The sequence below is a fragment of the Brachyhypopomus gauderio genome, unplaced genomic scaffold (genome assembly GCF_052324685.1).
Source record: "Brachyhypopomus gauderio isolate BG-103 unplaced genomic scaffold, BGAUD_0.2 sc168, whole genome shotgun sequence".
In the NCBI taxonomy this organism is placed as follows: Eukaryota; Metazoa; Chordata; class Actinopteri; order Gymnotiformes; family Hypopomidae; genus Brachyhypopomus; species Brachyhypopomus gauderio.
In genome coordinates, this window is record NW_027506989.1 from 257,979 (window position 1) to 285,329 (window position 27,351).

Here is a 27,351-nt window from a genome sequence, read left to right on the forward strand (position 1 = left end):
CAGTCAGCAAGCAGAAAACAAGTGTGAATCCAGCCCTTAATGATGCAGTAAAATGTGACCCTTGGGACTGATGTAATAGAAAGCCCCAAAAGAGCCAGAAAAACCAGTAATTCCTGTGGGGACAGAAAGGCTGTTCCTCAGCATCAAACAGAGACAGTTTGTGCCAGTACTCGGGTAGGAAATTAAAATGACATGATCAGACATGTTAGAGAACCTGTACGTTTTTCTGTTTATCATGGAATGTACATATTTACAGAGATATGCACCCTTCAGCCACATTGGAAATAGCCAAATACCAGAACCACTGCTGAGTCTGATAAACGTGTACTGGGTCAAAACCTTTCCACTACCAGTCAGTGTTGTCCCCAGTGGAGGTTCTAGAGTCTAGAATTTAGACCATCTGAACTGAGGGTTGGGGGAGTTGGGGGCGTGACTTTTAAAGACACTCCCATAAAAAGAGTAGCTCATTTAGGGGGACCTTAAGGAGAGTCAATGATTTTGTGGCAGAACCGTCACTGGTTTTCCCTTATATAAACTGCCACTGTTCAGTCAGCAGTGGGCCCATGGTCAAACAGTGACTAGTGATACATATAGTAGAAGGAGACTGGTGAATTTTCTATGCCAGCAGACCAGTCTGTAACTAAACCATGAACGTGTTAATGTGTTATGGTTGATGCTTGATGTATAAACAAACGAATGAATATATTTGTGTTATTCACACGTGCGTAAACCCTTAGCGACGTTACTGTCAAAACACAACGAAATCAGAGACACTGTCAGCTTTCCAGCGCAAAGGTAATTAAAAAAACCTACATAAAAAACTATTAAAAGACTGCACTAACTTAAGAAAGTGTGATCAATTAAGAACAACAAGAAAAAAACACAATTTGAAAATATCGACTTAACCATGCTTGAACAGCACGAATAACAGAACCCGTATTTTGAAATGTGACCGCAGTATCTTCCCAGAGCCGCGCCGTCCCAGCCGCACATCCGGGTACCGCTCCGACACGCCGACTCCGTTTGGGCTGCAGCGCCCTGCGTTTCCGTGTTGGATTCGGTGACCGTATAGCGACTGACTGGTTCCAGTTCTAGCCCAGTACAACCCTACAAATGGGAAACGAGTAGCTTTGGACAAGGCGTTAAGATTGCAGCATGTATGCTGAGGTGTGACTGATAACTTTAGCAGGGGTTGGGGGGGGGACGGCTGTGTAACACTGGCTGTCATGTTAAAGGTCCAACAGAACTGCAGGGGGGCTGTAGGTCTCCATAAATATTAGATAAACACGGTTTACTCTTGATGTAGAAGGTCCGGTCCAACGTCTGCTGGAGGAAGCATGAAGAAGTTTAATATCAGAAAGGTGTTGGACGGCTTGACTGCGGCTTCCTCCTCTTCCTCGTCGCCCCAGTCGAGTAACAGGGACAACGACGTTGTTCTGGAGACTCTGCAGTCGGAACATTTCCAGCTGTGTAAGGTGGGTTCGGGTAAAAGGTCGTCGTGGAGGGTCTCTGGACGGTTTTACCACCGGCGGTTCGCTGGCTCGGTTAACACCGCTCACCTTTCGGTCCAGCTTAGCGCCTTCTCGGCCAGCTCGACACCAGCTTCCGCTCAGCCCGAAAACTGACAGTTTTATAACCTGGTTCTGCATAGAAAACCAGAACCACGTCTGTTAACGGTGATACTTTCAGAAAACCAAGAAATTGTCGTGAAAAAACTGTTAAATAACGACGTTTCACACCACACACACACTTCAGTAGCTGTGGACGCATTCACTATAATGGGCAATACAGCCAAGCTGCCACAGCCTGCTGGCCTAAATGAGCTCAGTTTGTTAACCAACTGGGCAGCTGTGGTAATACTGCTACCTTATAATACTTTATTTGTACCGGTCAGAGTTTCCACGGCTGTCAGACTTAACCTTAGTGTGGGTTCACTCGTTAAGATACTTCTTTATCGACTTGTTACTTTGTTAACTAGCTGTTATGTATGGCCTATTGTATGCACCAGTTTTCTGGTTTGTGCACGAGGCGATTCCTAACAATAACAGTTTGGTGAAAGTTTTGATGCATGGAAGAATGGTCCTTAGTTAGATTGATCTGGGTGCTTAAGTAACACTGTAGTATTTTTAATGCAATGTAAATTGTCTTGTTCTCTTAATGAAAAATGAATGCAATGTCTTCCATCTATGCCATCTCATGTTTTGCTTCACAGACAGTGCGACATGGCTTTCCTTATCAACCCTCTGCCATGGCCTTTGACCCTGTGCAAAAAATACTGGTCATTGGAACAGAGAGTGGAGCTCTAAGGCTGTATCCTTCAACCCTAAACATAGCAATTAACCATAAACGGTTCAGCATGCATTTACAAATCCTGAGTAATGTGAGTGAGTGCTAATCTTTTGAACTTTTCCAACATTCATTTTTCTTTCTTATTTTAAGCCGGGCCACTGGGGAACATTCAGACTCCCTCCTGGGTCTTGTGTCTCGGATTTTTCTGTGTGGTTTCAGTGATGTGATTCTCAGCAGCTGCCTGTGAATTGCTGAATTCCTGGAAGAGTTGTGCTCATTAATGATATCTGTGCTGTGGCACATGCAGCTGTGTTCACCATATGCTGCAGCGCTAGCCTCGTCCTCGCCGCTTCTAGCCGTCTGCAGCTCACATGGCACTGGTGCAGTTCATGCTGGCTGTTGTGACCATCATGGCGTGCTGATGCGTCTCATATCAGTATCTCATCTTTTCTCAGTCTAACTGCTTTATCACGTTTGACTCTGTTAGAGCCCAGTGCCACAAGACTGCATGGACACAAATTACAGGTCATTTTTCATTGGCTGAATGTTCGGACGGACTGTTCTTTGAGTTTAGTGTCGTGTTACTGCAGCTCTTTCTTGATGGTGGCTTCAGGTGTATTAAAAGGAGGACTGTGCTGTGTAGGTTTGGGAGTCCAGAAGTCCAGTGCTTCACTTGGCTTACTTTGCCCACGATATGCTGAAGAGTGTTGAGTTCAGACACAGCTGCTGTTTGGATGTGTTAATGTGCTTGGGGGTGTTAATAAATTCGATGTTTGGCTGCTTGGTCTGCTGATCAAAGAAGGGCTGCATCGATTGCATCATTCCTCTCAGCACTGGGCACCACAGCCAAACTCGCTTTCTGTAAAGTTAACAAGATGTTTAGTAAACATGCCATTTTACATTTCTTTGGAGATCTGTCTTTGTGCTTTAAAATGGCCTGTTTTCCTAAAATGTTTAGCAGAGGAAAAGTGGCGTCCAGTTGTTTAAACATGTACTGGTTTCTCTTTCTTCCTGTAGAGACGGGGCTGTCCGTCACTTGTGGGATTGTTCGTGACACAGACAGGTAGCCTGCGTGAGCCACAGACAGGTAGCCTGCGTGAGCCACAGACAGGTAGCCTGCGTGAGCCACAGACAGGTAGCCTGCGTGAGCCACAGACAGGTAGCCTGCGTGAGCCACAGACAGGTAGCCTGCGTGAGCCACAGACAGGTAGCTTTCCCATCTGATACCCAGATGCCCAGGATGCCCAGCAATAAATGCTGGATTGGATATTAGAGGAAGATATTAAGAGCAAATCTGATACACTTCTGTAATAAGTCAAGCCTGAAATACCATAGATTTTCAGATTGAAAATGGATGTGCATAAAATTAAAAAACAGCTCATTTTAGAAGGCTATTTTTTAAATAAAGTATAGACATATTGGTTCCATATTTAGCCAGTTCTGAAGGTTTCAATATCGGTACTGAAAAGCAAAATGTGTTATTGTGCCATCTGTATTTATGCTCTGTAATGCTTGATAAGTAGTTTAGGATAGTTGATGGACATGCAAACTTTCAGGAGTACAGTAACAATTAATATAATTTCAGCTTGCAATCTGCCACTGAGAAGTTTGCTCAGAATCTGATATTTTTTAAATAAATATTTTGGTGAGCTAAGTTGTTACAACTTAATATTGAGTTTACATGTTCTTTCACAAACCTTGTGCATATTTTTGATGTTCAGCTGTCTTGTGATTTGATTAAAGTCATGCAGCTCCTGCAGCATTTCACCACAGACCACGCTGGTTTACCAAATGAGGAAGTTTTCTTCTTTTAAGGCGCCTGAAACATTTCAGTTCTCTTATTTAAGAGAGCTGTAGAGTTCAGTATTTTGTAAGCATGTAGGATATTGGGGTAGTATGTGTGAGTAATCCAATGGTTGAATAGAACATGGTCATTTGTAAGAGTGACATAATCTGTTAGGTTAGTAGTCTGTAAGAGTGGAGTAATCTGTAAGGGTGGAGTAGAGTACAGTAGTCTGTAAGAGTGGAGTAATCTGTAAGGGTGGAGTAGAGTACAGTCGTCTAAGAGTGGAGTAATCTGTAAGGGCGGAGTAGAGTACAGTCGTCTAAGAGTGGAGTAATCTGTAAGGGCGGGGTAGAGTACAGTAGTCTGTAAGAGTGGAGTAATCTGTAAGGGTAGAGTACAGTAGTCTGTAAGAGTGGAGTAATCTGTAAGGGTAGAGTACAGTAGTCTGTAAGAGTGGAGTAATCTGTAAGGGTAGAGTAGAGTACAGTAGTCTGTAAGAGTGGAGTAATCTGTAAGGGTGGAGTAGAGTACAGTAGTCTGTAAGCGTGGAGTAATCTGAAAGGGTATGGTAGTGTGAGACAGGAGTAATCTAAATGAGTTGAGTGGGGTAGTCTGAGAGTAATCTGTAAGGGTGGAACAGAGTAGGGCAGTATGTAGAAGTAATCTGTAAGGATGTGCTAGGGTAGTCTAGAAGTAATCTGTAAGGATGTGTTAGGGTAGTCTAGAAGTAATCTGTAAGGATGTGTTAGGGTAGTCTAGAAGTAATCTGTAAGGATGTGCTAGCGTAGTCTAGAAGTAATTTGTAAGGGTGGAGCAGAGCAGAGTAGGATAGTCTGTAGAAGTAATCTGTAAGGATGTGCTAGGGTAGTCTAGAAGTAATCTGTAAGGGTGGAGCAGAGCAGAGTAGGGTAGTCTGTAGAAGTAATCTGTAAGGATGTGCTAGGGTAGTCTAGAAGTAATCTGTAAGGGTGGAGCAGAGCAGAGTAGGGTAGTCTGTAGAAGTAATCTGTAAGGATGTGCTAGGGTAGTCTAGAAGTAATCTGTAAGGATGTGCTAGGGTAGTCTAGAAATAATCTGTAAGGATGTGCTAGGGTAGTCTAGAAATAATCTGTAAGGATGTGCTAGGGTAGTCTAGAAATAATCTGTAAGGATGTGCTAGGGTAGTCTAGAAATAATCTGTAAGGATGTGCTAGGGTAGTCTAGAAATAATCTGTAAGGATGTGCTAGGGTAGTCTAGAAATAATCTGTAAGGATGTGCTAGGGTAGTCTTTAACAGCCATGGAATCGATGCTATTAAACAGTTAATGGCTGCATGACTCCCATTTCCTGTGACAGAACATTCCACTGACATTCTCTGTTTAGGCCAGTTCACGAGACTCAAATGGACCTTCCTTCTTTTGGCCTCCTTTTGTTTTCGTGTGCACGCTAGCATAGCTAATGTTACACACTCTGAGGGAGCCAACACCACCACAGGCTGCGATTGGCACTGAAAAGACACACCTCCACAACATGGGAGGGGTTACCTGGATTGGTTTTATTTAAAAGAAAAAGGTAGAAATAGAATGAATTGTGCCTGTTCAGCCAAAACACAAAAAATCATCTTTCGTAGTGTTTGACTGAGAAAATAATAAATATGGTTTCAAGTTCATGAAATGTTTCTTTCTTTGGGCTGGGTTTTTGTGTTGATTTGTGCAACCTTCCTTCACCATATGCTGCATTTGCATTTAGCTTGAGAAATGTCATCTGTTTTAGACTCAACTTGAGTTGGTTTAAAGCACGCAGGGCCTGTGTGGTTCCACTGGTGTTAATCTTGTTAGAGCAGATCCTATCTCCACTGTGGCATGGTGAACAGCACTAAACTAATGAGGCCTGCGTGGACACAGAAAGCACTAGCTTCTCGGTGGGTAGATTGATGCTACTGTGTGTGTGTGTGTGTGTGTGTGTGTGTGTGTGTGTGTGTGTGTGTGTGTGTGTGAGAGAGAGAGAGAGAGAGAGAGAGCATAGTTAAAAATAAATAAACAAAAAGGCTTGTGTTGCTATGTTTTGTGCAGTTTTTTACTTTATACAGTTGCTGAATTGAATTTACAGTTGAATTTTTACTTTATACAGTTGCTGAATGTGTGTGAGACCTGGATAACATTGTCCTTACTGAGTTTTGAGATTGAGATTTCAAATTGACAGTATTTAGATTACGTTGAGATGTTGCAATATGCTGAGGTTTCGCTGAAAATGAGCACTCTTCAGATAACTAAGTTGTTGCCCGCTGTGAGTAGGCATGCTGTGATGAATGGGGAGATGGTCTGATCAGGCCCTCGTATGATGTTGCACTGTGCAAACATCAGAGGTTTCGAAAAATGTAGTTGCGAAAAATCCTTAAACCTTCAAAGCCCTTTGTGGTTTTAAGACTTCCTCAGTCTTTCTTCTAGAGCACATGAGCATCTTTGTATGAATTCATCTCTCTCTTTCTCTCTGTCTTTTGCTCTCTCTTACCTTGTTGCCGATACATCGGTGAGTGTCTGACGTTGGTCGTGGTTGGCAGGGATCACTGACAGCCTGCTCTTTTCTACCAGTGAGGCGTATATCATGCACTTGAGGTCTGCTCCATTAGTGTGCATTGTGTGACAGCAGCTTTATCAGATGGCGAGGACGTTTGCTTTTCACCGGAAACTTCTGCTGTTTGACATGAGTCAGCTCATGTTGCAGCATAATAACACAATGCCTATTTATCAAGGTGTCATAAGCTCTGAGCATATAGAACAGCAGCAAGGTGGGGGTGTGTGTGTTGGGACGGGGGTGTGTGTGTGTTGGGCGTTTTTTTGTGTGTGTGTTGGGGGGTGTGTGTGTGTGTTGGTGGACGAGGGTGTGAGAGAAAAAAAACCAAGCGCAGGGTGAATGTGTTCATGCAGGCTGAGCCTGAAAGTTCAAGAGACAACAGTAACTAAAAATGTATGAGCAGAGATGACCCATGTCAGAAGTGTTGTACCATACTGTTGTGTGTGTGCGTGTGTGTGAGAACATTCATGCAGTCCCTGCAGTGTGTGTCTGGGTTGTCAGATCTGAAGTCAGTTCTCTGGCAGTGTTGAAGTGCGTTGGTGGCTGCACAGTGAGCTCTGTGTGGTGACAGGAGTGTTGTACAGCAGGCCTGTGGTGGTGTCTGGGGGACCTCCCCCTGCGTAGCACCGCACACTGCTGCCTCACGCTGCTGCTGCCGCCTCACGCTGCCGCCTCACGCTGCCGCTGCCGCCTCACGCTGCCGCCTCACGCTGCCGCTGCCGCCTCACGCTGCCGCTGCCGCCTCACGCTGCTACCGCTGCCTCACGCTGGGCTCCACGCCAGGCTGAGCTGCGGGCAGTGCAGGTACCCACGCCCCCACCTCCCCTGCCCCCACCTACCACACCCGTCTCCCTGACACATGCAGTGATGAATAAATGATGCAGCCATGCTCCGCTGCTTTTTATTTATAATGGCCTACTGTTATTTATTTAGCCCAAGAGCGGAGTGTGGGTAAACGAAGCCTGCTGGGTAAAGAAGAGACCAGGTCCTTGCCTAGTGCGTGGGGGTGGGAGAGAATGCTCGAAACCCCTCTGACGGATCTGTGTCATACATTTAATCAACAGTGTGAATGGTAATCATTCACATTGTGATGTGAAATATTACCATAACCAAACACAGAGATCAGACTCCAGGTTCTGAACATTAATTATTAAACTGTCATAGAAGATGTAAACATCCATTTGGTGGTTGTCGTGGTGTTCTCTCTGCCTGTCTGTCTCTCTGCCTTTCTGTCTGTCTGTCTCTCTCTCTCTCTGTGTGTGTCCCTCTGTCTTCTCATCTCTCTCTTGCTCTTTTATTCTTGGATGTGAAGTTGTTTGAGTCAGCAAAGTAATCTATTCACCAGTGATACAATTTCCTTTCCTGGCCCCGGATGTTTAACAATGAAGCGTTTATACAAAGTATCGTCTTTAAGCTCATGCTTATACATCCAGCTTGGAGGTTGTGATGGATAAGGAGAACTGCAGAAGTCCCCCCCCCCCCCCCCCCCCTTTGACACCACAGCCTGTTCCTATTACATCCCATGACCCAGCAACACATTTTCTGAGTAACTGCAATTTCCTGTTTATAGTCTGAAGCACTTTAGCCTTGATTCCATTTAATTGGCGTGGTTTCTGGTTTCCTGAACGACCAAAGGGCTTTTGGTAACATTTAAATTCATATTCACGTTCATATCACAGTTTGTTCGCTATGATTAAATGGCTCTTTTAATCCAGGGACCGTGTTGGTGAGCAAAGCCCTGCTTTGGGGACTTGCCCTGCCTGTCAGAAGGAGAAGGGGTGGGGCCTGCTTCTCATCTATAATCCCAGTACTGCTGCTGAGCTTTACAGTCAGGTGATTAGCAGGCCACAGATATCCCACAGAGGGTGGAGGAGATCAGAAGTGAAATATCTGTCTCATTCCCTTTGTGCATTCTTTGTGCGCAGCTCCCCAGTTTGGCCGTCCCTCCTGACGCCTGGGCCTGCTGCCGAGAGCGGCGGTGCAGCTGAGCTTATACCAGCACCTGTGACGCCCGCTCGGCCATTTGGGTGCCTGCGTCGCTGTGGGGGACATGTGGGACCACGTGGCTGTGTGTGTGTGGGGGAGGGGGGGTCAGAGGGTAGTAGGACCTCCAGGGGTCCGCTACTTGCACAGACACGGCTGAGCCCGGCGTTCAGGAATCCCGCTTCATCCTTTTAGCTAACAGAATGCTTAAGTCCCTCATTAGTGTCCCTCTGGATCCGGACTCCCTCTAGTGCTCGGCATGAAGGGATTGATGATTTCTCTTTGTCAGAGGAAACCCACGGGTAGAATTACACGTTAGTTATGCATATCCACACATTACCTGCTTTGGGTTAGGCAGATGAGTTGTTTTGGAGTTGAGCGAATATTCCTTTAGAGTTACGCTAACCTTGACTGAGCCGTCCAGCTTCGGCCGAGCGGGAGTGGAGTGTTACTGCCAGCACGAGGGCAACGCGGCCGTCATCCAGCTGCAGTTCCTCGTCAATGAGGTGAGTGCTCGTCTGAGCCGGGGGGGCTTCGCCAGCTACCCACGCCCCCCTGCTGCCAACCTGCCCTTACTGGCTTTTTGTCTTTGAAATTTGAACATCACATGAAAAGAAGGGCCTGGTAAAGCATGATACCAGTAGAGGAGTTCGATCTATAACATACTAATACCATCGTGCATGGCCATACTGCTAGATATGCAGGTTGCTCTGTATGAGAGATTGTCTGACAAATTCTGTGATTTTAAGAAACTTTCATTCCACCTTTTTAATGGGAAATGTTGATTAAAAAGTGTTTGGCTTCTCTTGTCAGTTCAGCAGTTACCTGGTCTGTTCCACAGGGGGCGCTGGTGAGTGCTTTAAGTGATGACAGCATTCACTTATGGAATTTGAGGCAGAAGATTCCAGCCATTCTCCATTCCCTTAAATTCAGCAGGGAGAGGTAGGAATTCATTACAGATTTCAATTGGACAGTGTTTATGTTTACATGATGGGGATGGGAATGTTGTAATATGCAGAGTTTTTGCTCTGCATACAAGTTCTCAACCACATTTTTACAGCGCGTGAAATGTTGCAAAATTCTGTTAAGAGACTCCAGAGTTGAACTATGCATTGCTGACCATGTCCTGTCATTAGCTCTAGATTAAGTGCTGGATTATCAGTTACATCAACATTCAAAAGAACAAAACAGACAGTGTGATCTGTCCTTAAATGGCTCGTGACTTCAGCTTTGCCCTATCATTCCATGAGGGGCACATGAAACCATGCTAAGCACAATCTGTTATGTCATTTGATTTGTTCAGATTCAAAGATCATATAGCCGTGTGTAAACTGCAGGCGATTCATTTGTTCCGACAGGTTTCACTGTGTTTTACACCGCAATAAAGATTTTGCTATTGACACTTTTGTCCATATGGCTGTCTAAACCGCAAAGCTGTTGTAACGTCGGGACTAGGAGTGTGTGGGGATGCTTGGTGGAAGGTGTGTGCAGTACGTGATGCCAGCTCTCTCCTCCCCCCTGTGTTCCGCCAGGATTACGTTTTGCCATCTGCCCTTCCAGAGTAAGTGGCTGTACGTTGGCACGGAGCGAGGCAACATCCACATAGTTAATGTGGAGTCCTTCACTCTCTCGGGCTACGTCATCATGTGGAACAAAGCCATCGAACTGTGAGTCTGCTCGAATGCCTTCCTCTCTGGCTACGCCGCCCTCTCTGTGCCGTGGTTTATGGGCTCATGTCCAGTGACATGGTCCACTTAGCACAAGAAGTATTTCTCTTTCATTGGGATTTATAGGTCTCCTATGACTGCGCCTGTTTAGTGTTCGGGCTGTTTTATATTGCAGCGCTGTGGTCACCTTTGCCCCTCTACTCACTTGTCAGTCTCTGGTCCATGATGAGGTAGTATAGAAATAATAAAGAAGTTAAAAAGAAAGCACACAAACTTAGTTTTGTTCTTCCCATAGCAGAGACCCCCGTGAACTAAGCTCTAAAGCAAGAAACTGAACACTCTGATTTCATTCATGAAGTACAGACACATTTCTGCCTTCTAAAGAAACGGAGAAAGCTCTTCATTCAAAGCCAGCTTGGCAGTTCTGAGCTGATTATCTACATGTTGCTCTCTAAAAAGTGAAAATGTGGAAAATGGGAGTAGTTTACTGCTGTGTTGTTTTGAACATGGTAGTGATGACATTGAAGGGAACAGTTACATGAGCAACGCTGTGGTCAGCCCACAAAGATGCCGCCTCTCTGCTGTCTCTCCTCACTCGGCTCTTCCTGCTGCTGTTGCTATGGAAATTGAATCTTTCATATTCCAGGGGGTGTAATTAAATTCCTTTCCAAGCCCACTGAGGTAGATAAACGTTCCTCTGATATGTGCTTGAGGTCATTGGCCATTCTTCTCACCCTCTTTCCAGATGATTTTAAGTCGGACAGTTTTCAACACCTTTTTTTTTTAACCCGAGTCTTTCTGGTTTTCTTCACTCACGTTTCAGCTCTTCTAAAACCCATCCTGGACCTGTGGTGCACATCAGTGACAACCCTATGGATGAAGGAAAGGTACACGACCTGTAGCTGCAGTTATTAGACACTTGTGCTTTGGTGTGGTGGTGTTGATATTGAACTAAATTGTTTCTACTCTGTGCCTTTGTTCATCTTCATAGCTCTTGATTGGTTTTGAATGTGGTATAGTCGTGCTGTGGGACTTGAGATCAAAGAAAGCTGACTACCGCTACAGTTACGACGAGGTACTATGCATCTTTGATTCTTACAATCTAATAGTTCATTTTCCGGATGAAGATAAAAGTCTTGCACTAGGACCAACTTCTATTATCTTCATTTAACTTGTTTGGGAAATTGGTGCATTTTAACAAGATGAATGCCATTTAAAGGTAGCTAGCTTCTTCTGGGTTCATTTAGGGATACGTCTAGATCGATTGATGACTACACAGTTTTCCCAGAGTCTTTCCCCTGAGACAGCAGTACTGGGCATTACGGGAGCCCAGGCTTTCTTTAGCCTTGTGGAGAGCTGGTTACGGTGTCCTCTCCCTTTACAAGCATGTGCTGTGCTTGCAGACGCGCTTTGCTCCCTGCTTCACATTAGGTGCCTCTGCCTTTTCCCACCATAGCAAATAATAGTGGGGAACAGCCCAGGGAACCAGAGCTGCACATGCTCGCCCGGAACAGCTCGGGGCCTAGCACACCACAGCTTCACTGAGAACAGCTCAGCGCCTAGCACACCACAGCTTCACCGAGCTCAGCGCCTAGCACACCACAGCTTCACCGAGCTCAGCGCCTAGCACACCACAGCTTCACTGAGAACAGCTCAGCGCCTAGCACACCACAGCTTCACTGAGAACAGCTCAGCGCCTAGCACACCACAGCTTCACTGAGAACAGCTCAGCGCCTAGCACACCACAGCTTCACTGAGAACAGCTCAGCGCCTAGCACACCACAGCTTCACTGAGAACAGCTCAGCGCCTAGCACACCACAGCTTCACTGAGAACAGCTCAGCGCCTAGCACACCACAGCTTCACTGAGAACAGCTCAGCGCCTAGCACACCACAGCTTCACTGAGAACAGCTCAGCGCCTAGCACACCACAGCTTCACTGAGAACAGCTCAGCGCCTAGCACACCACAGCTTCACTGAGAACAGCTCAGCGCCTAGCACACCACAGCTTCACTGAGAACAGCTCAGCGCCTAGCACACCACAGCTTCACTGAGAACAGCTCAGCGCCTAGCACACCACAGCTTCACTGAGAACAGCTCAGCGCCTAGCACACCACAGCTTCACTGAGAACAGCTCAGCGCCTAGCACACCACAGCTTCACTGAGAACAGCTCAGCGCCTAGCACACCACAGCTTCACTGAGAACAGCTCAGCGCCTAGCACACCACAGCTTCACTGAGAACAGCTCAGCGCCTAGCACACCACAGCTTCACTGAGAACAGCTCAGCGCCTAGCACACCACAGCTTCACTGAGAACAGCTCAGCGCCTAGCACACCACAACTTCACTGAGAACAGCTCAGCGCCTAGCACACCACAGCTTCACCGAGCTCAGCGCCTAGCACACCACAGCTTCACCGAGCTCAGCGCCTAGCACACCACAGCTTCACCGAGCTCAGCGCCTAGCACACCACAGCTTCACCGAGCTCAGCGCCTAGCACACCACAGCTTCACCGAGCTCAGCGCCTAGCACACCACAGCTTCACCGAGCTCAGCGCCTAGCACACCACAGCTTCACCGAGCTCAGCGCCTAGCACACCACAGCTTCACCGAGCTCAGCGCCTAGCACACCACAGCTTCACCGAGCTCAGCGCCTAGCACACCACAGCTTCACCGAGCTCAGCGCCTAGCACACCACAGCTTCACCGAGCTCAGCGCCTAGCACACCACAGCTTCACCGAGCTCAGCGCCTAGCACACCACAGCTTCACCGAGCTCAGCGCCTAGCACACCACAGCTTCACCGAGCTCAGCGCCTAGCACACCACAGCTTCACCGAGCTCAGCGCCTAGCACACCACAGCTTCACCGAGCTCAGCGCCTAGCACACCACAGCTTCACCGAGCTCAGCTCAGCGCCTAGCACACCACAGCTTCACCGAGAACAGCTCAGCGCCTAGCACACCACAGCTTCACCGAGCTCAGCTCAGCGCCTAGCACACCACAGCTTCACCGAGAACAGCTCAGCGCCTAGCACACCACAGCTTCACCAAGAACAGCTCAGCGCCTAGCACACCACAGCTTCACCGAGAACAGCTCAGCGCCTAGCACACCACAGCTTCACCGAGAACAGCTCAGCGCCTAGCACACCACAGCTTCACCGAGAACAGCTCAGCGCCTAGCACACCACAGCTTCACCGAGAACAGCTCAGCGCCTAGCACACCACAGCTTCACTGAGAACAGCTCAGCGCCTAGCACACCACAGCTTCACCGAGCTCAGCGCCTAGCACACCACAGCTTCACCGAGCTCAGCGCCTAGCACACCACGGCTTCACCGAGCTCAGCGCCTAGCACACCACGGCTTCACCGAGCTCAGCGCCTAGCACACCACGGCTTCACCGAGCTCAGCGCCTAGCACACCACGGCTTCACCGAGCTCAGCGCCTAGCACACCACAACTTCACTGAGAACAGCTCAGCGCCTAGCACACCACAGCTTCACCGAGCTCAGCGCCTAGCACACCACAGCTTCACCGAGCTCAGCACCTAGCACACCACAGCTTCACCGAGCTCAGCTCAGCGCCTAGCACACCACAGCTTCACCGAGAACAGCTCAGCGCCTAGCACACCACAGCTTCACCGAGCTCAGCTCAGCGCCTAGAACACCACAGCTTCACCGAGAACAGCTCAGCGCCTAGCACACCACAGCTTCACCGAGAACAGCTCGGGGGAACTACAGCCACACGCAGTCACCCATAAGCATGAGTATCCAGATAACATAATATAGTCCTTTCCACTTAAACTATTTGGCATTATTTAAAAGGCTTATTTCTATTACAGGAGGTTATGATTGTATAGGGGTTTCCCTCTATAGGTTTGCCTATTCTATAGATTGTCTATAGATGTTCTGTGTTTGATTTCTCATCCTTTGTTTGACCTGTAGGCAATCCACTCTGTGGCCTGGCACCATGAGGGGAAACAGTTTGTGTGCAGTCACTCAGATGGCACACTGACCACGTGGAATGTACGTTCGCCTGCCAAGCCTGCCCAGATCATCACACCACACGGTAATCATCTTCACAAACATACTCCCCATGTTCCTGGTGTGTCTAGCTCTTAAAACCATCCCACACGCGTGTACCTCAGCTTTCAGCTGTACTGCAGGCTATCGTATCGATGGCTTCTGTGGTCTTGCGATGGCTGAACTTAACAGTATAAACATTCCCCACAAACGTAATCAAAAGGATAAGAAACGTAAATTAGAAGCTCTGTCTGGAATGTCCTTCCAGGCAAACAGCCCAGGGATGGGAAAAAGCCAGACCCGTGCAAGCCCATCCTGAAAGTGGAGTACAAGACGGAGAAGTCCGGGTAAGGAGGCGTCCTTCCTCACAGCTCTTCCTCACAACTCTGTTCCTCGCACCTTTTTGTCTCCTGCGTTGTCTGCTCGAGTTTCTCTCCCTCTCGGCCTTGTTTGCAGGGAGCCTTTCATGGTGCTGTCTGGAGGTCTGTCGTACGATACGGTGGGCCGCAGGGCGTGTCTGACGGTGATGCACGGGAAGAGCACAGCCGTGCTGGAGATGGACTACCCCATCGTGGACTTCTTAACGCTCTGTGAGACTCCCTATCCAAACGGTGAGGTGCTTCTCCATCCCCAGCCGCGTGCTGCCAGCGTGGTCTTGGTCATCTTTTCATGGGGAACCTACTCCCATGCCAACATCGCTAAACAGTAAAAAAGCCTTTGGTCACCACTGCCAAAACGCTGTTGTTTTGTCCTGCACCAGCTGGTGGTGTTGCATTACGTTTTAACCTAAGTATATAAAAATGCATGCACACGCTCTCCCTAGATTACCAAGAGCCGTATGCTGTGGTGGTCCTGTTGGAGAGGGACTTGGTGGTTATTGACCTTGCCCAAACCGGGTGAGTAGAGGAACGTGGCGAGATACAAAAGGAAGGACGTTTCCACGTGCTGAGATACCCTCTTGTCCACAGGTACCCCAGCTTTGAGAACCCTTACCCTCTGAGCATCCACGAGTCCCCGGTGACCTGCTGCGAGTACTTCGCCGACTGCCCTGCTGAACTAATTCCTGCTCTTTACTCTGTGGGCTCCAGACAGAAGAGACAGGGCTATAGTAAAAAGGTAAAACCCTGGGTGCTGGGGTTTTTGTTGAAGGTTTATCATGAATGTCCTATTTTAGAGTTTCCAATTCTTTGGGGGGAAAAAGGTGTTATACTCAGTGGTGAAATGTGACCCAAGATCTGTGTTGAATTCCAGGAATGGCCTATAAGTGGTGGTAACTGGGGCCAGGGAGCTCAAAGCTACCCCGAGATCATTATCACAGGGTGAGTGTGTGCCCTCTCTCTCTCTCTGTCTGTCTCTCTCTCTGTCTCTCTGTTTCTGCCCCTGTCTCTCCCTCTACATGGAACATGGGGTTTTCGAGGGCTTTTCACATTAGCTCAATGGACTGTAAAGCGCTGCTGTCTTCTTCTACCACACACACACACACACACACACTGTCAGCTTATGTGCTGCTTCTTCACATCATCTTGTTTTTTCTTGTGTGAACTGCAGACATGCCGATGGGTCCATCAAATTCTGGGACGCTTCTGCACGTGAGTGACCTGGAACCCTTACTAAATTTTGGACCTCACACATTCTCTCTGATGGCTGCAGCTAGAGGGCATTCTGATTACACCCCGCTAATGGAAATGTCCATGTAAATGAACAGTGTGTATTGAGCCGATGCAGCTACCTGTCTCCTCCAGTGATGCTCCAGGTGCTGTACAAGCTGAAGACGGCCAAAGTGTTTGAGAAGGTCCCAGCTAAGGAGGAGAAGTCGAGCCCCGACGTGGTAGACGAAGACCCTTTCGCCGTCCACAGCCTGTCCTGGTGTCCCGAGAGTCGCGTGCTCTGCATGGCTGCTGTCTCCGCGCATGTCATCGTTTACCGCTTCAGCAAGCAGGAAGTTACTTTAGAGACGGTTCAGGTAGGACTGGTCTGCGCTTCCTGTACAGGCACAGGGGAGAGCGAGGTGTATAAACACGCGTAGACGTGTCTAAACAGCATCCGCACGGTTTCCTGTGTGCCTAGCTGCTGGAGGTGCGCATGCAGTGTGAGCTGAACGACGTGGACTCTCCCGAGGGAGGCGGAGATCAGGCGTCCGCCGTGTCCACCCCGGGAGCCTCGTCCAGCCCTCAGTGCGGCACACCGCACCCGTCCACCAGCAGCGCCAGCTCCTCCGAGGGCCCGCGGGACAACGTGCCCTGCCTCAGGTACCACCGGCACACGCTTCCCTTCTGGCTCCGGTCCTTTTGGGATGGAGGGACGCTGGCCGAGCTGTCGGGCCCCCCTCTCCCCCAGAGCCATCTGTGCGCCCATTCCCTTGGCGTGGGCGATTGTAGCGGCGGTGCTCAGGCTGTTTGGCTGTGTCCCCGGTGCTGTTGGGTGGAGCGTAAGGCGGCTCTGCTGTGTGCTGCAGGGTGAGGAGCAGCGCGCTCAAGCAGTCTCCAGGGTACCAGGTGGAGCTGGTCATCCAGCTGCTGTGGGTCAGCGGCGAGCCTCCGCAGCAGATCTCCAGCCTGGCGGTCAACTCCGCCTACGGCCTGTAAGCCACCACACACCACCCTGCCACGCACCCCGGACGTGCACTCAACTCTGGGGGACTTGCAGTTCTCGGGCATCTCTCTCTCTCTCTCTCTCTCTCTCTCTCTCTTTCCCTCTCTTTCTCTCTCTCTCTCTCTCTCTCTCTCTCTCTCTTTCTTTCTCTCTCTTTCTCTCTCCCTCTCTTTCTCTCTCTCCCTCTCTCTCTCTCTCTCTTTCTCTCTCTCTCTCTCCTCTCTCTCTCTCTCTCTCTCTCTCTCTCTCTCATCACAGAGTGGTTCTGGGGAATGGCAACGGAGTGGCTGTTGTGGACTACCTCCAGAAAACTCTGCTGCTCAATGTGACCACCGCGGAGCTGCACGGCTCGCCGGATCCCCACCAGAGACAGCCGCGCTCGCCCCGCAAGGGCAGGCACCCGTCCGGAGGTGAGCCAGGAGCCTGCCGCGCCTTTCCGCCTCGTGGCCGTGGACAGCATGCACGCGTGTCGACCAGGCGGCGTGTTTGGCTCCGCTGCCGTGTGGGCCGGGGACACCCGATGGGCACGCGCCCGGCTCCCTGGCCCACGTGGCCCTGCTGGGCACGCTAACCCTGCGCTGCGTGGCGCTGCTCCGGGCCGCCTGGCCATCTGGCCTTGGGATCTCAGAGAGTGAATACAGTCATATGCAGTACCTGTGGGGACTGATCATAATTCATATTCTTACCATTTTATATTTTTAATGTTCACGTGGGTGGGGGTTTGCGTTTCTGTTTTCTCATCTGGTCTGAATTTTCCACCTGCTTCTTGTTGTGCACGTTCAAAGTCCTTGGAGACCTCTGTAGTCTATGACTGAATTTGTATATGTCCGGTTTAATTATTGAGTGATATTTATTGAACAGAAGCCTTACCAGAGTGTTTAGTGTAACCACATAGTTTTGAATTCAGTCTTTTGGCTGTGGAGGTTCTGGGGCATTTTAACTGTTGCTGTGGTTTACTGTGGCTGCTTGTACTCATCTTTGCACTGTTGGTCTCTCTCTCTGGTCTTGTAAAGCCAATCTACATACGAGCACTTGCATGTTGGCCCTCTCTACCTTTTGTTCTGAATCTCTGAAAATACTGCACTCTTCTCATTTCAGTAAGTCATCTGATATCTAGTTTTTGGATTAGGTCTATTAGCTTTTGGTCTTTTGTTTTAAGCCATCTCAACACATAACTGAATGTGTGGTAACTTGTGTGGTAATTTCTTTACCATGTTTGTTTTCAGTAGGTCTCTGTGACGGTAATGATGGTGCTGTTACGTCAGAAGACCGCTGCAAGTCTCCTACATCAGGTCATTATCCCCTTTTCACAATATTTGTTTTTTTCATGCTTATTAAATCTTGTCCTCCGATACCAACTGTTTCTTGGTAATCAGCTTAAGTGCTGCACATTGCAGTCTTTACAAATGGCCTGCAAAACTGTCACACTGAGGTGTTGACAGTTGCTAGTCCAGGCCAGGGCCCACCACTGGGAAATGGTACACAGTCACATAGAATCTCTTATCACTATGTAGGCTGCGGTTCTCCCTACCATTCAGATGAAGACAACAAACAGAAGTTTCTGGAAAAGGGTAGGGCAGTGGTGATCTTGCTACAATTACCCAACGTTCATATTAATCATTCTGTAAATCCTGCTCCTTATTGACATGTTCTTTTTAAAACATTTTCCAGTGAAATCCAAAAGCAGGCTGATATCAAAGAGTGTTGCCAATGACTTTGGTACTGTATGAGTTTTTGTTTGCTTGCTTGATTGATTTATTGCTTTCTTTCCACTAATGTACTGGGCTTTGAATCTGAGCTGCTAACAAAAGTGACATTTATGCTACTCAATAACTCCAGTGAAGCAGACTGTGGTAATAAGCAAAATCGTATAATGGGAATGTGAGTGATTTGAGGCAACCACGACCCTGGACGTATGCTTTTGCATGGTGATTTGGTCTCTGCAATGATTGTCTTCTGGGTAAGGTAATCAGAACTTGTAATTTTAGACTATATTTTAAAGTCCCCATGGTAGTAATTCAGACCTGAAAACTTAACGATTCCTTTACTGATCCATAGACATCTAGCTTTAAAAGGGTCTCCCTTAATTCTTCCTTCTCCTGTCTTTCTTCAAAGGCGTGTAGACGTTTCCTGCGTCTAACCTTGTTTAACGTTCCAGGTGACGTACACGGTGTTGTGACTCATTGGAAGGGTAACACATGCATCCAGGGTTCTGTCTCCTTACTTTACACACGTTGCCATATTAACAGTCTGTTCAGCGCAACCAGAATCTCACACGATCAATCACAGCCTTGAATTTATCTCTGAGTCTAATGAAGCTTCTGGTGCTCTGCTTTGATGGTGCAGGTCCTCACTTTTACTAATACCTCCGTGCATGGTGTACCGGCGAAGGGTCTAGAAGGAAGAAATGTCTCTTTAAATGTCTCTTTAAGGGCTACTGTGGACTTTGCGGTTGACTATGATGGCTTTTTTTAACATAGCCCTGGCTTTTTTTCCCTCTCAAGCTTAATGGAGGAGATGCAGACTCTAGTTTTTTCCCCCCTCTTGTTTTCTCAGTCTAACCAGAGATTATTGTATTTCTCAGAATTATTTTTATGATATTTTTGTTCTCAGAAGCACTTTTGTTGAGGGTTATAATGTGTTTTCTTCCAGCTAAGATGTCACGGAAATTTAGCATGGCTGCTGATCACAAACATGATGGTAAGCCTGAACTTTGCTCTCTCACTTTAAGTGTGTAGGTAAGTGGAGTAGCTGTAGACCCTTAATGAGGCCAATTATGTATCTTATATGAATATACACTCACTGGCCACTTTATTAGGTTTACCACACTAGTACTGGCTTGGACTCTGTTGCCTTCAGATCTGCTTAATTCTTCGATGCATAGATTCAACAAGGTGCTGAAAACATTCCTAAGAGGTTTTAGTCCATATTGACATTACAGCATCACACAGTTGCTGCAGATTTGTCGGCTGCACATCCATGATGTGAATCTCCCGTTCCACCACATCCCAAAGGTGCTCTGTTTGGTTGAGGTCTGGTGGTTGAACTCGTGGCACGTTGTTCTACTGGTAGAAGCCATCAGAAGATCGGTACACTGTGGTCATACAGGGATGAGCCATGAAAATATCCCCCACACTATTACGCCACCACCAGCCTGAGCTGTTGAAGGGCAGGACGACGTCATGCTTTCAAGGTGTAGGACCCTACCTTCCAAAAGTTACAGCAGGAACCAAGACTGATGAGACCAGAATGTTTTTTTCCAGTGTTCTGTTGATTTTTAGTGAGCCTGTTTGAATCGTCGGCCCCAGTGGCCTGTTCTTAGCTGGCAGGAGCGGCACCAGCGTGGTCTTCTGCTGCCGCGGTCCATCTGCTCCGAAGCTTGACGCGTTGTGCGTTCTGAGATGCGCCTCAGTCTCCCTCAGCTGAAACAAGTGGTTGAGCTTCTGTTGGCGTTCCCTCGGCTCAAACAAGTCTGGCCGTTCTGACAGTTCTCTGGATGAATACGCCTTGTTTTTTAGTACATTCCCAGTAAGCCCTAGAGACTGTTGTTTGGGAAAAATTCCAGTAGATTGGCATTTTCTGACATACTCACACCAGCCCATATAGCGCCAACAACCATGATCTAAGAGTTCACTCCACCTTTCTTGGCCTTCCCATGTCATGTCTACATGCCTACATTCATTGAGTTGCTACCATGTGATTGGCTGATTTAGATATTTGTGCGATTAGCAGCTGAACCTAATAAAGGTGCCAGTGAGTGAATAATATAATAATCAACACTTTAAGAATGTGTAATGGGCATATTAAAGAGTGCTGACTGAATGTAAATGAGACTTGCTGTTTCCCCGGTATACGCGTGTCTGTGGGGTCACCGGTCTGCTTCGCTCTGCTCTTTGATTCTCTGTGTGAGGAGGGAGTGTGCGGCGACAGTTCTCTCTCCATGTGGAGAAGCGTGTGTGTGAGGCAGAGGAGGCCGCACCCAGAAGAAAAGCAGCATCTGTCTATGGGACACACTTTGAACACGGTCTCAGTGAGTGTGCCAAGCTGGTTTTTGTGAGCTCTGCCTGGACCTGACTGCACTAACTGCCCTCACCTGGGGCCTGGACCCAGATATGCTCACTAATGTGCCCATGTTCTTGGTGGAGCAGAAACGTGTTACATTGTCTCTCCCCCCCTTGCATCCAGAGACATATGTTGCACAAATTACAGATCAAGACTGGTCGTTAAGGACCGTACATATACATAAACAATAAGTGAGGTAGTAATGGATGTTTGGGAGAAGGATGGTGTCCGAGTCCCCTTCCTGTTAGCTAGTCTCTAAATACATTCCCGAACTCACTGTTCGTGATGGACACTTGGCACTTCCTTTTCTCTTTGTTCCTATTGGTGTTCCCCAGCAAAATGACAACCAAGTGGTCTGGTTATCTCGCATCAGTCAGATATTGATAAGAACTTTACTTCTGTCCCATCCGGCAGTGCCACAGTCACTCGCTATACATTAATTACGTTGTGTCGTTTGTGGAGTTAAAGGTGCATGTGTGTGTGCGCGTGTGCGTTTGTGTGTTAGGGGTGTAATGATGCATTGTGACATGATTAATCACTATGCAGGAATGTTGCGATAAGTATTGTGGCAGTGGACAATATCACATTGTTTATTATTCTAATGTTGCATTTTTGAACACCAGAGGTCACACTTGACCTATTGTGAAGCTGTTACTGTAGCACATTTTGATACAATAGTACATTATAAACCAAACATTGTTTACAGTAGGGGTGTATTCACGCTATTTTCCATGACAACGCTGGGCAGGGCCATCTTGGTTGACTTTGTGTTAGAACTTCCGGTGCTACGGATATGCTGATAACGATTACAAGCAAAACGACAACAAACACAAAATGACTAGCATAATATGTTGTTAGAGCAGAGGTGGCCAACCCGTCAGAGACCAAGAGCCACAAGAGACCAAGTTATTAGCGGGGAGGATGTAAAATGGACACAAATTAAGTATTAAGTAAAAAAAAACAAGCACAAACTTCGATATAAACATAAGTCGTGATGTGCTTCAGGACTTTGTCACGTTTGGAGCACACTACGAGCTCTGTTATGTACACAACTGTTGTTTTCTAGGTAAAAAGTGGATAAACTCCGTTATCAACACATTACAACGCCACTGACCTGCGCTCACTTTTAGGAAGAAAAGAACAGACAGTGTCGGTAGTTTTTAAACCTCCCTCAGTCGTGTGCGGTGCCTTTGCTGCACCTCGTATGTGGTTTATTATAAACGTGTGACAGAAGAACCGCGTCTCACCAACGAGACTCAAATCACAATCACAATATCACAGATACTTCATGCCGCTAGTCTCCAGTTTTCCACTACGCCGGTTTTAAAAGTATTATCGGCTCGCTGGGCTTGTAAACAAACCGCGCACCACGAAGATGTAGCAGTGTGTCGCCCTCAGAGCTGATGAGGTAACCGGGCCACGACACACACCGTTAGTGCAGGTGAGAGCGGACCGGCTGGGGAGACGCATGAAACCAGGCAAAGAGCCGCAGGTTGGCCACTCTTGAGTTAGAGGGTGTCACAATAATTGGAAGAAGAGGAAAACTTGGCTTGACCAACAGTGTTACGAACACAGCTCGAAAAGATCTGAGTGTTGCGGGGCACCTTATAACTTGTATCCACCGCCTTCCAAAGAAGAGAACCTGCGTCTAAGGCTGAAGGCGCTAAATTTTAAACATCCACCCAAACGTCCATACGTCTGCTCTTATCATTTTGTGGAGGGGAAACCAACACCAGATCATCCTTATCCCGAGAAATGGCTCGGTTATGAAGCTCCGATTAAGCAAACGTGTCGGGTGCTTGTGAGGCTATCAGATAAGTAACTATTTTATAATCAGTGGCCACATCTTTTCCTTGCATTCATTTAGTAATTTTAAGTAATTAAGTAAAGAAGTAAATAGACAAGAATGCCTATTTATGAAAATAAACATTAAAATTAAAATATTAAAATATAGTAGTGTACACTAATGCAAAAATAGCTGACCGGAAGTTCTAACACAAAGGCGGAAGAAACACACACTTGAAAGTGGGCGTGGCGAAATACGGTGAATTCAACTAAGGATTTTCATAGTCGAATCTGATTTGTCAGCTTTTCCCTTTAGTCGACTAATAGTCGAATCAGGTTTTTTAAATTTTATTTTATTTAGAGCACCTTAAACGGCATCCAGTTCTCATTCAGGACTTTTTTCCTCTTCAAAGTAAAAACCTAAAACACTCAGATAAATGAATAAACACGGTAGGTTGGCTTCATTCACCTTTTATTTATTTACTTATTTATTTTTTTATGAAACGTTAGAGAACATTAACCGTCAGTGCGCATTGCGCATATCGAACTGTCAGACAGGCACTGTGCAAAATGTCAAAAATATTTTAAATAAAATATACCTGCCTGAAAATATAAAATAATTGCCACACAACAGCAAAAACATATAAGCAAAGGTTCAAGTAACGGGGTTTAAAAGCAAACTACAACAAAAAATGTTTATAGGCCTTCTTGCCGAGACGCACCGCGACGAGACAGACGACACGACTGAAACGACAAACGTTTTTTTCGCCTTACGCGTTTTAAATGGTATGCCATGTTGGTTGTTGTCGTGCGAAATGAAAGACATTGATGACATAACTTGCACTTTACTTTGTTCGATTCATCTTTGTTTTTTAGTTTTTTTAGTAGCCATTATAATCTTGGCAGATGCTGCGCGTATTCTGTAGCGTGTTCAGCTCCGTTCGTTTGGATTGTGCAACAGCAGGGTGTGATTTATTAATGTGTAGTAAGGAAGATGCTTATTGTTAATGCGCAAACATTGCGCAATCATTTTAAAACATTTATTAACAGAAATTAGGATGATTTTATTTGACAAAAGGCTATATATAACGAAAACAAAGACATTTCATGTAACAACTAATGCTTAGCTGCATCCTTGGGCACCTCCATGCAGTTAGAATGGTACATTCGACTATGACGTTCATAGTCGACTAGGGGGTATAGTCGACTATAGTCGAATCAGCGACTATTGCAGGTCACCCCTAGTTTACAGTACCTTTTTATTGTAATTATAAACTCCTGTTTTCCTTTAATTGCATGATATTAAAGATTTGTTTTAATTTTACAAGAAATATTAGGATTTTTGCACTGTTTCTACACTTTAGACATACATGATGTTTGGTAATTTAGTTTCAAATTTCATGAGTAGATTTAATTGTGAATCCAATATCATGATCAGAGTGCATCGTTACACCTAGTGTGTATGCAGAGTATAACTGGAAACTTGTATTTACAGGGATGGTTGTATGGTCAAAGCAAATCCTTTGTTTTATTTATTTTTTTAATTTTATTTGATACAATGTAGATGCCTCTTGATCTCTGCTGATACACTTTAACATTTGACCTGGGTCTGTAGTCATGGCAGTCCATTGTAGAGGAACTTGGAGAACTTGGCTGAAATGTTTTTTTTTTTATGCTAGAACGCTGATGGGACGCCAGGCGGCTGGATTATATGTGGATCATATGTGCTCACCTAGGCTCTGGAGACTGGGCTTTAGTTCACATTACGCTATGAAACGACTCGGACTGCTGTGGATTCCAGACATTTTTACATAATTTTTTTGAAAATGAAAGATGCTTGTAGCTTTTATTTTGGATGCCAGATTGTTTCAATGTGCTGTTTAGCCAAAAAACCTCCCACATTGTAAAGATGTTCTACTCAAAGCATGTGATGCTGATCTAATTATATGAATATGACTAAACAACAAAGACATGCAATGTGATGTTTGAATAGTTTTACAGGCTGCATGCACACTTAACTGCTTTTTGGAGTTTAACGTGCTTACTTGGTTACTGTAAGTGTTGTATATTTCCAAAGTTTTACATGCACATGCCCATTTAATAATTGTTCTCTTTCATTCAGAGCCAAGGAGTGTTATTCTAAAACATTGTCACACAGCAGCACATGCTCTTACTGACTTGATCCGAATTCTTTTTTATCCCCAAACTCCTCCTTTTGATTTCAGCTTTACCTTAAGTTAGTAAAGTAGTGACATTAAACATTCTCTCTCTCTCTCATCTCTCCATTTTGTCCCTCGTGGGCTCCCACACACGTGCAGACGCCAGGGACGGCTCCTTCATCCACTCCCGCAGTTCCAGCATGGGCAGTCTGGACAGGGAGGCACGCGAGGTCATCTCCTGTCTGCACTTCTGCGAGATCATGTCCAGGAACAGCGAGCTGGCTCCAGCCCCCAGCCTCTGGCTGGGCACCACGCTGGGAACGGTGCTGACCGTCTCTCTCTCCGTGCCCTCTGCGCCCGAGCAGAGGCTGCAGCAGACCGTGCCCGTCTCCTTCTGTGGTAAGACCACTGTGGGTTTGGACCCTGTTCGTGCCATGTGCGCTTTATGTATATAGTCTTGTGTAGCCCTGCTGTCTTATTTAGCACCTTGGTCTTGTTTTGTTTGTGTTCTGTATGTGGTTGAAATGACATAATTGACTTCACATGAATTACATTCAGTTCAATTCCATTCACTTTATTTACATTGGAGGTTTGCAGCTGCAGGCCCAGGGTCCTGCACTCTGGACCCTCTCATGTTAGCAGGCCCAGGGTCCTGATTTACAGAACCTTGCAGCAGAACAGTTATGAGTTATCATTCCCAATAAGTGACTTTATTCCATAAGTTTCCTAAGATCTTACACCTGTGAAGTCCTTCTGACGGGCCTTTTCTGGTGTCACACAGGCTCCTTGGTTCGGCTAAAGGGAGGTGTTCTGCGCATGGCCGTTATGGACTCGACCGGTTCGCTGGTGCCCCCTGCCTGCGAGGGCTGGTATGATCCCAACGCCCCCGAGGAGGAGAGAGAGCGGACACGAAGTCGCCGGACCACCTCACCCTCTTCCTCTCAGGAAAACCAGGACTGCCAGTACGCTGTGGTCTGCTCCGAGAAACAAGCCAAAGTGGTGGCCATGCCCTCTCAGAACTGTGTCTACGACCACAACATCACGGAGACGTCGTTCGTGCTGAGGGCTGACGTCGTGGTCATGTCTGCTGGCCTCTGCATCGCCTGCTTCTGTGCCAACGGTCACATTATGACTCTGAGGTACTGCAAAGTTCTCAGCTACTGCATAAGTGACACTGGACCCTCTTGTGTTAGTTTTAGGTTGGGAGTTGGGCCTGGTACTTTTAAAATATAAGTTTTTATACAAAATAGCAAAATTAGTATAGTAGTATAATTCATAGCTACACCACAAAAGTAGCATTAACTAAACTACCTCGAAGATTGTTACCTGTTTTGCTTATTATAAACACTAATTAAAAGAAGCAACTTGACACATTTTATTCCCTTACGTTGTTTGGTCTAGAAATATGTATTGGAAAATTAAATGTAGCGTTTTCACTACTAATTTGTAATTTAAATTGTTTAGCTGCTTACAAGCTACTTGGTTTGAGCTAAATGCCTTTGGGACATTCCAGTTTGTCTGTAGTTTGTTAGCGTTGGTCCCATTGTTGCTACTCTGCTCTGTGTTAGTTTGCCCAGCCTGAGGCCCCTGCTGGATGTGAACTACTTGCCCCTGACGGATATGCGCATAGCCAGAACCTTCTGCTTCTCCAACCTGGGCCAGGCCCTGTACCTCACCTCCCCTATGGAGATCCAGAGACTGACCTACAGCCAGGAGACCTGCGATAACCTGCAGGTCAGTCGTCTCCGCATAGTGACTGACTGTGTGCGTCCTTCACTTATTGCTATTGTTTTCTCCATGGTGTGTGGGTGTGCGCGATATATACACAGTGTACAGTATGTGGAAATATTTCAAAACAGGATGTTTTGGACAGAGGTCCTTCACCTGTGCAAGCAAAAAAAGTGTGTGTAATGCTGTATATGTATATACTGTACATTATTATACATGTACATAAATACATAATGCGTCGTGTTTGCAGGAGATGCTGGGTGAGCTTTTCACTCCAGTGGAGACCCCAGAGGCTCCTAACAGAGGCTTCTTTAAAGGCCTTTTTGGAGGTGGAGCTCAGTCTCTGGATAGAGAGGATCTCTGTAAGTATGGGGAACCCTGGCCCATGCGTTCTGTTGTAGTCACTGGTTTTGCAGCAGCGTACGTGGGCCGTCAGGTCTACATCACTCCCCTTATTTTGTGTGTGTTTGTTTGTCCTTGGTCTTGCCATCCCAGTTGGTGAGCTGGCGGCAGGCAAGGCCTCTCGCAGCCTAGCCCAGCACATCCCGGGGCCGGGCAGCATGGAGGGCATGAAGGGGGCGGCGTCTGGCGTGGTGGGGGAGCTGGCTCGGGCACGCATCGCCCTGGACGAGAGAGGACAGAAGCTGGGCGAGCTGGAGGAGAGGACGGCGGCCATGATGGCCAGCGCGGATGCCTTCTCCAGGCACGCGCACGATGTGAGTTCCACCGCTGCC

The 27,351-nt window shown here is 47.0% G+C and overlaps 1 protein-coding gene across 6 annotated transcripts in view; it reads left to right on the forward strand.

Annotated features, from left to right (window-relative positions):
- The first annotated feature begins 980 nt into the window (after positions 1-980).
- The window catches only part of LOC143501300 (syntaxin-binding protein 5-like), a 29,496-nt gene continuing 3,125 nt past the window's right edge, over positions 981-27,351 (forward strand). Inside the window, exons 1-28 of one of the 6 annotated variants that reach the window (XM_076994950.1) lie at positions 981-1,475; positions 2,213-2,310; positions 9,036-9,117; positions 9,453-9,553; positions 10,144-10,278; positions 11,102-11,165; positions 11,270-11,353; positions 14,214-14,337; positions 14,560-14,638; positions 14,748-14,902; positions 15,115-15,187; positions 15,260-15,407; positions 15,543-15,610; positions 15,840-15,880; positions 16,034-16,254; positions 16,359-16,540; positions 16,747-16,872; positions 17,142-17,293; positions 18,110-18,175; positions 18,398-18,454; positions 18,555-18,602; positions 19,536-19,583; positions 20,794-20,913; positions 25,049-25,288; positions 25,671-26,028; positions 26,458-26,623; positions 26,868-26,979; positions 27,113-27,333. In XM_076994950.1, coding sequence (XP_076851065.1) covers positions 1,338-1,475; positions 2,213-2,310; positions 9,036-9,117; positions 9,453-9,553; positions 10,144-10,278; positions 11,102-11,165; positions 11,270-11,353; positions 14,214-14,337; positions 14,560-14,638; positions 14,748-14,902; positions 15,115-15,187; positions 15,260-15,407; positions 15,543-15,610; positions 15,840-15,880; positions 16,034-16,254; positions 16,359-16,540; positions 16,747-16,872; positions 17,142-17,293; positions 18,110-18,175; positions 18,398-18,454; positions 18,555-18,602; positions 19,536-19,583; positions 20,794-20,913; positions 25,049-25,288; positions 25,671-26,028; positions 26,458-26,623; positions 26,868-26,979; positions 27,113-27,333 — 3,507 coding nt within the window. In that variant the 5' untranslated portion in view covers positions 981-1,337. The remainder of the gene's footprint in view (positions 1,476-2,212; positions 2,311-9,035; positions 9,118-9,452; positions 9,554-10,143; positions 10,279-11,101; positions 11,166-11,269; positions 11,354-14,213; positions 14,338-14,559; positions 14,639-14,747; positions 14,903-15,114; positions 15,188-15,259; positions 15,408-15,542; positions 15,611-15,839; positions 15,881-16,033; positions 16,255-16,358; positions 16,541-16,746; positions 16,873-17,141; positions 17,294-18,109; positions 18,176-18,397; positions 18,455-18,554; positions 18,603-19,535; positions 19,584-20,793; positions 20,914-25,048; positions 25,289-25,670; positions 26,029-26,457; positions 26,624-26,867; positions 26,980-27,112; positions 27,334-27,351) is intronic. The other 5 variants (XM_076994951.1, XM_076994952.1, XM_076994954.1 and 2 more) reach the window with 5 other exon arrangements.